We start from the raw sequence: 7,806 nt of genomic DNA, 5'->3' as shown, positions 1-7,806 counted from the left end.
GAATGGAACTGTCACTGACAGGACTGCTCTGCCAAACGTGGACATGGGATTTCCACCCGGATTTCTTACAGCCTCCATTACTGGTTTTCCTTGCTTATTTAATTGTCATTCTTCTCTGAGATCAATTCACCTTGGCTTAAGATGGAAGCATTGCTTCCCTGCCCTGGCCTGACTAAGCATTCCTACTTTATCACCTGCATGTTCTGTGGGTCCCCAGGCAACCAGCCAAGCAAGAAGGTCAGCAACACAACCTCAGAAACAGTATGGGGAGGTGGAAGGAGCTCTGGACTCGGATACGTGGGTGTACCTCGGCTCACACCATCAGATGCTTGAAGAGCCTAAGCAAGCCACTCCACCTTTCGGAGCCTCAGTCTTCTTGTTCACAAATGAAGTTTTTGGCTTCCTTGTGCCTGAGTCTCATCCACCCTTGGCCTTCCAGACAGCACTCCCATGCTAACGCTGCATCAGGGCTTCCTGGTGCAGGGGAGACACCAAGAGCTCCCATGGTTGGGCACACACCTGGGAGCCCAGAATATATGCAGACAGTGCTCAGGTGCAGGATGTGTTCTGAGAGCAGTTAATAGTTGTTTGCCAGGAAGAGGGTTGGGAGGCCTTTGGAATATGCTGGGTTAAAGATAGCTAACAGGTATTCTTCGCTACAAGACTTCTTAGACCTCTAATACGGGCTCCAAAGAGGGAAGATTTAATGGACAGGGAACCTGTTTTGCAGAGCTCCCAACAGACTGGGGTTCTGTGGGTCAGACTTTGAGGTAGCTAGCTCTCAGAAATCCCTGCAACCTGGAGTTCTATCACCTCACCCTTTCCTGGGTGCACTTTTGAGGGAAAGTTTTCAGGATGTCAACTGGAGTGGGGGCAGCACCAAGGAAAGAAATCCACTGTCCCCAAGTCCCTCAGCAAGTCAAGGTCCTCTTTGGTTCCCCCAATGAGAGAAAGCAAGGATGATATAGATGTCTGCATGATACAGCCTTCCCCGTTTGAACTGTGAGGCCACAGGGCCTCGTGGAGTGTGCCCCGCCCTTCCCCCTGAACAAAGAATAAATGAGTCAGATATTGCCCATTTGGATCCCATGTAATGAACAGTAGGGACCAACTGCCTTGGTTTGGTGCACACAGCCCACCCTGGGAGAGAATGGAGAAGTCAGTCCAGGGCAGGAGAAAGGCCTACAGAGAGGACTCAGAGGCCTGAAGTAAAACACAATGCACTTTATTGGTGACAGAACAGATGGGTAGAGGAGCCTGTGTGTTAGACACATCAGAACTGTGGGGACCATTCCACCCAGGGAGGGGACCCCAAGGGCAACAAAAAGTGGCAGCAAAGGCCACACCTGGACAATCGCATGCACAGACTGGAGCCAGAGAGAGTGAAATTCCTTGGCTGCAGTTGGCCAGGGATCTAGATGGAGGAGCATGAGGCCCCAGTCTTCTAAATCCAAAGAGCAGCTGTCTGTCATAGGGGAGGAGCTGATGGTGCCCATGCTCATTATTTATTTGGAGCAGCGCTGGGAGGACTGGGAGAACTTGACGCTGCCACCCCGGTTGCTGCCAGAGCTGAATCCTCCTCCACTGACCCCACAGCGACCCCCGGAGCCAGAGCCAAAGCTGCTGCCGCCTCCAAAGCCACTGCCTCCACCAAATCCACTGCCTCCTCCGAATCCACTGCCACTTCCAAAGCCACTGCTTCCGCCGAATCCGCTGCTTCCACCGAATCCACTGCCTGCTCCCCCGCCTACACCGAAGCCACCTCCAAAACCGCCTGCAGAGGCCGAGGTTGTGTTGCTGCTGCTGACCACGGCTGCAGGGGAGAGGACAGTACAGGGATCAGTGCCCAGGACACTATTATAATTAATGATCCGCTGGGCTCAAGATGATTGATCATTGTAATACATTCTAATGTCATAGATGTTCAGCCCCATAGTTTTAAAACATCATGAGTTATCCTGTGGTTCCTTCTGCATTCGATCAACTCTTGACACCCTTGGAGATTAATCATAATTTATCCTCCCATTAACAGGCTCCCTATTGGATATTCCCCATTCCTCAGACTTATTGATAGTGCCCTGGACCCAGAACAATAACAAAATCATATCTGCTGCCCCTTCCACCATCTCCAACTTCCATAGAAATATTTTAATCAGTTGCTACTGCCCTGTATTATTACTAATATTTCAGCATCAGCTCTCATTATCAGGGTTACTTTGGCTACTTACAGATGCTGACAGCACTCTGGCACTCTCCAGACATCCTGATGAGAAAGCAAGAGAAAATTCCACCATTGCAAAGCAAATTTCCAACAAGTCCATGAATGAAGGTGATGAATAACACAACTGGAACTGAATTCAGAAGCCTAGCAGATCAGTCCCCTTTTCCCACCCTTCTATGGGCCTCAACAAAGAGACCCTATACACATTAATTACACATGTGCTTTGACTAACCTTGGTGAGAGTGGGCTAGTAACCACAAGTGCTTCTCTGCAAGGCCTGTGGAAGGTGGGGGTGGGGGACTCTCTCTACACAGCAGTCCTTCATCTCCATATACTTGGTCACTTATCTACCCTCAGCAGGATCAGGGGAGTTGGAATTGGAGACCCACCTGCACTCCTCGCCCTCCAGCAGCTTGCGGTAGGTGGCAATCTCCACGTCCAGGGCCAGCTTGACATTCATCAACTCCTGGTAGTCACGCAGCAGCCGGGCCATGTCATCCTTGGCCTGCTGTAGGGCAGCCTGCAGCTCTTGAAGCTTGGCATTGGCATCCTTGAGAGCCATTTCCCCACGCTGCTCGGCTTCCGAGATTGCTGCCTGAAGGTTGGCATTCTGGGAAAGAAGGAGGTAGGAGAAGTGATGGGCCTAGTAGGAGAGTCCCAGATAATCTATTCTCTGAGTCTTAGAATAGATTATCCTAGAGCAAATGTTAAAGTCAGGCAACATCATCTCTTGCTAGCACTTATATCTTGTATTCATCCATGGAGATATTTCTTTTATGGATTACCAGCCATCTAGACTGGCCTGCTGTTTGAACTCTCTAGAAGCCACTGCTGCCTGAGATGAACCCAGAAGTCCATTTCAAACTGTGAATCCTGATATTCTAGCCCACACCCCTCATCAGTCATCCCAGGCACTAGCATTCATCACCATCCCACCTGCTTCTTGACGTTCTCAATCTCGGCCCGCAGCCTCTGGATCATCCTGTTGAGCTCCATGATCTCACTCTTGGTGCTCTTCAGGTCATCCCCGTGTCTGCCAGCTGTGGTCTGCAGCTCTCCCAACTGGAGAACAGAAGGGAAAAGAAGGTGTTCATGCAGTTTTGCCTGATTTGTTTCTCTATTTCTAAACCCACCCAACCTTGAGGTGCTTAGTAAGCATTTGTTAAAATGACATTGAGTTATGTTTCAGCAGAGACATCTCTGAGGCAGCAGGGAAAAGAACATCTGGTTTGTCAAGAAGAAGGTTCTTCTATCCTGCAGTCCTTGAGCAGGCTAGAGTCAGTCCCATGTGTCATGGCAAGGGACAGTGAAACCACCTCTCCCAGGGGCAGCACTTTCTAGAAGCTAAACAACCAACCATTAGAGGGATGTCTTCAGAGAGTAGAACCAAGAGGGGTCTACCCAGTGACACTGAGGGCTCATTACCCAGCAGCCCCTCGGGCCTCAGACTCCCTGAGACCCTCAATGGATCCTCTGAGAGGTGCCCAGCTCCCACCTTGGTCTGGTACAGGGCCTCAGCCTCGGCCTTGCTCCTCTGGGCAATCTCCTCATACTGGGCCTTGACTTCAGCAATGATGCTGTCCAGGTCCAGGCAGCGGTTGTTGTCCATGGACAAAACCACAGAAGTGTCACTGACGTGGCTCTGCATCTGGGACAGCTCCTGCCAACAAAGAGAGATATGCTCACTCTCGGGCCTCTATAACAAGAGGCCCAGAGAGACTCTTGATTAATAATCCCATTCACTGACTCAGCTCTGAATGTGTACCAGCCCCATCATGTTCCCTAGCCCCTCAGAAAACCCCATGTCTGCAGCCCATCCTGCAGAACCCTAACAAGAAACTTTATTTCTAAGCTCAGTCTTTCCAGGATTTAATACTAAATGTCTGAGCCTCAAATCTGTAAACATCTCACCCTCCTTCTTTCTCCCTCTTAGTAAGAAACATCTTTACCATATCATAGAGGGTCCTTAGGAAGTTGATCTCATCCATTAAGGCATCCACCTTGGCTTGAAGCTCTACCTTGTTCATGTAGGTGACATCCACATCCTGAGAAAGAAAGAAGTATGGAGGCCTTATTCTCCCAAGGACCAAACAACAAACCATGATCACAGCAAGAAAGAATCAGGAGGGCCAAGGCTGGTGATTGATTGGTCCTTGTCTGAGGCTGGTCTCCACATAAAGAAATGATTCACATCTCACTGGGGAGGTTTAAGTTCAACCCTATTCAAAAACTAAAAACAAATGAACTGAGTCACTGAGGGATCTTTCCAGACTAAGATGAACCTGGTTTCTTTCTCTTTTTTTCTCCGACTGTCTGAACTTGGTGGCTCCATAGCAATGGAGTAAGGAGATTTCCTCCAAAGCAGCCAGAAATCTGTACCTACAAGCCCCAGGAACTTCACACACAGCCCTTACCTTCTTTAGGGTCACAAATTCATTCTCAGCAGCTGTACGCTTATTGATTTCATCCTCATATCTGTAAGAGTTAGAAAGAAATAACTGAGGTTGGATTTTGAGGTAGTCATAAACACCGCTATTCTCTGAAACTCTCCCAACCCACTTAGATGAACATATCCTTCTTACTACCTCCCTATTAGTTAGGAGGGCCAATCATTCAATTTGTCCATGCATACTATCTCAGTTTTAACACTGTAAGTCCCTTGTCCCAGGCAAACCAGGATGGTTGGTCAACACACCATGAGTTGTCCCAGCATCCTCCAGATCCTAGAACCAGGATCTTCCCCACCCTGGCTCCTGAAGAAGTGCTCTCTCAACTCTACACTCATCCTGCTTGCCACAATTTCATTTGTAAAGGACTATCCTTAAGGAAGGAAGGTGAAAGGGGAACCTAATGAACCAAGCTACCCCCTATGACAATAAGGAGAGGAAAATAGACTGATACCACTGGCCAGCAGACAGGAGGAATGCAGTAAGGGCTGGGACTCTGAGACAGGTTGGCCTATGGCATCTGCCCACTCCTGCTCCTGTCACTCACTTCTTCTTGAAGTCCTCCACCAGGTCCTGCATATTCCTTAGCTCTGAGTCCAGGCGGCCTCTCTCTCCCAGGATGCTGTCCAGGTAGCTTCGCTGGGAGCTGATATAGTTCTCAAAAAGGGGTTCAAGGTTGTTGGTGCCTGTGATGGAATTGGTGCCCTGCTGTTGGAGCAAGTTCCACTTGGTCTCCAGAACCTTGTTCTGTTGCTCCAGGAACCGTACCTGCAATGCATGAGGAAAACATCAGGCAAAGGATCAGAGGGGCCTTGGCTCAGGTAAGACAGGTGTCTGTATCTGCCCATATCCCAGCACAAAGGCCTAGAAAGGACATGAAGATAGGCTTCTACTATAGCTGGAGAAGATATGGTCAGACAGTCCCATCAGTCAGGCTACTAAGGATGCAGCATGGTTTGGAAAGTTACAGAAGGAGGAAAGGTGGACAAGGAAACTGAAATGAGCTCTTCCTGGACATAGAAGTAATGACCCTTCAGTGTTCCCAGGGATTTCGTGACTCTATCATAACTTCCAAAAATACACTGCACTCTGCAAAACTGTACTCAAACCTTGCAGCATCATTTCCATCTAAGGCTCCATTGACACTCCAGTTTTCAAAGGATGTGAGTCACTGGGAACCGATATTGATTGAAATGCCATAATCATGACAGGAGAGCGATAGCCAGTGTGAGCTACCCTAGCCTGGAAGTCACTGACCATCCCTCTCTTTCTAAAAGGTTGATTAGGGGTGCAGATGGGGTTGTCAGCTTCTCTGCAGCCCTTAGGACTAAGGTTCCATGTAAGCCTCTTTAATCCCTTCTCTTGGGCACCCACCTCCTTTGCCTGGCACAAAGACATAGAGGGAACAGGTCCTCTGGAAAGCCTCAGAGAACAGCTTATGTTTGAAAAGCCCCCAGTTCTGTGTCAGACCTTTCCTTGCCAGTGGTCAATGCGCTGGCCATGAGCAGAGAGTCAGATAAACAGGACTTGGCGATGTCTGGGTCCAAATAGAGGACCACTATCTTTCCTACTCACATGTTCATTGGCTCTACACATGTTCACAGACCCTAGAATGCTGCTTAACCCCACCCTCTCAGCCTCACCCATCCAGAATTTATCCTAAACACTGTGTCTAAATGTCATACTCAAAGTTCTCAGCCCAGAAATGGGGTCCAGAGTTTCATCACCTTGTCGATAAAGGAGGCAAACTTGTTGTTGAGGGTCTTGATCTGCTCCCGCTCCTGGGCCTTGACCTGCCCAATCTGAGGGTCGATCTCCACATTGAGGGGCTGCAGAAGGCTCTGGTTGACAGTCACTTCCTGGATTCCCCCAGGAAAGCCACCAGGGCCAAAACCACCAGGACCACCAAAGCCACCAGCTCCACCAAAGCCACCAGCTCCTCCAAAGCCACCAACCCCTCCAAAACCACCAGCTCCTCCAAAGCCACCAGCCCCTCCAAAGCCACCTCCCATTCCTCTGCCACCACCAAAGCCACCACCAAAGCCACCTCCAAAGCCACTGCCACAGCTGCTACGCCCTCCCCCAAAGCCACCAGTCCGGGAACCACCAGCCACACTGATGGAGATGCTCTTGTTGCCACCCAGGTTGTAGAGGCTGCGACTGCCAAAGCCACCTGCCCCGCTCCGGAACCCACAGGCTCCTCCACTGGCTCCCCCTGAACGGGCCACACAGCTCATCCTGCTGCTGCCGCCAGAGACCACAGCAGAGCGGCCAGAGAAGCCCTGGCTCCTGCCGCTGAAGGATTTCTTGCAGACTTGTCTGTTCATGGTGAGAAGAGTTGGTGAAGGAAGAATTCTAGAGTGCAGCAGGGAAGCCTAGAGTCAGAGGAAGAGGGAAGAACACTGAAGACCTCTGCAAGATAAATCCCTTTATATACAGCTAAGAGGTTGCTGGGCTCAAATGAAAGAGAGATAATTAATCCCAAATAGTCATGGGTTGGGTTTGCCTCCAAGGCAATAAGTTTGTTCCAGGCTGCTAAACACACCTTGAAAATCATCTGAGATGGTAAAAGTGCTAAGGTGGCATGCTTACCTGGCAGGGGGTGGTGTCTGGCGTTGCCCCATGCTTGGGCCTGGCCACCTCCTACCTTTGTCTTTCAGGACCCAAAGGCACGCTCATCCGCGTCAGGTGCCCTTAGCCCTACCAGCTCTGGAAGGGATGGCGTGGAAGGTGGGTTGGGGAGGTTCTGGCCAAGCACTTGGGGAAAATATCTCACTAGAAGGGATGATACATTCCACTCCACCATCAGCGTATGGTCACTGAGTGCCCACTGTGTGCCCAGCTCTGTGCTGGATTGGGGGATGATGTAGTGACCTCTCTGCCTGGAAACAAAGCCCAGAACCATCACAAATCTGCCTTCCGGTTCCCCCTCTGTCCCAACCTATAGTTTGGGAGGCAGCAGCATGTGGGTTCACGACTATCTTTAGAGAAAAAGGGCAGTTAATACCTAAGTACTTTGAAGAGTCATTAGCAAAATTCAAAATGCAAAAAATTTATTTGTTTATTTGTTCATTTGTTTTTGAAACCTTCCCAGAGAAACTGCACACTATTCCACATCTTGGGGTATGTCTAAGGCTT

At 49.7% G+C, this 7,806-nt stretch overlaps 1 protein-coding gene across 1 annotated transcript; it reads right to left on the bottom strand.

The window, feature by feature from the left end:
• Window positions 1-1,505: 1,505 nt before the first annotated feature.
• KRT3 (keratin 3, type II) lies at window positions 1,506-6,995 on the bottom strand. The gene is made up of 9 exons (XM_006757037.1): window positions 6,396-6,995; window positions 5,216-5,436; window positions 4,636-4,696; window positions 4,171-4,266; window positions 3,717-3,881; window positions 3,158-3,283; window positions 2,611-2,831; window positions 2,229-2,263; window positions 1,506-1,813 (listed from the first exon to the last, which is right to left on the bottom strand). Exons 1-9 carry the CDS (start codon window positions 6,993-6,995, stop codon window positions 1,506-1,508), a joined length of 1,833 nt encoding a protein of 610 aa, XP_006757100.1.
• Window positions 6,996-7,806: the final 811 nt, after the last annotated feature.

Source organism: Myotis davidii, unplaced genomic scaffold, assembly GCF_000327345.1.
Source record: "Myotis davidii unplaced genomic scaffold, ASM32734v1 scaffold233, whole genome shotgun sequence".
In the NCBI taxonomy this organism is placed as follows: domain Eukaryota; kingdom Metazoa; phylum Chordata; class Mammalia; order Chiroptera; family Vespertilionidae; genus Myotis; species Myotis davidii.
This window is presented reverse-complemented; position numbering and strand designations above follow the sequence as displayed.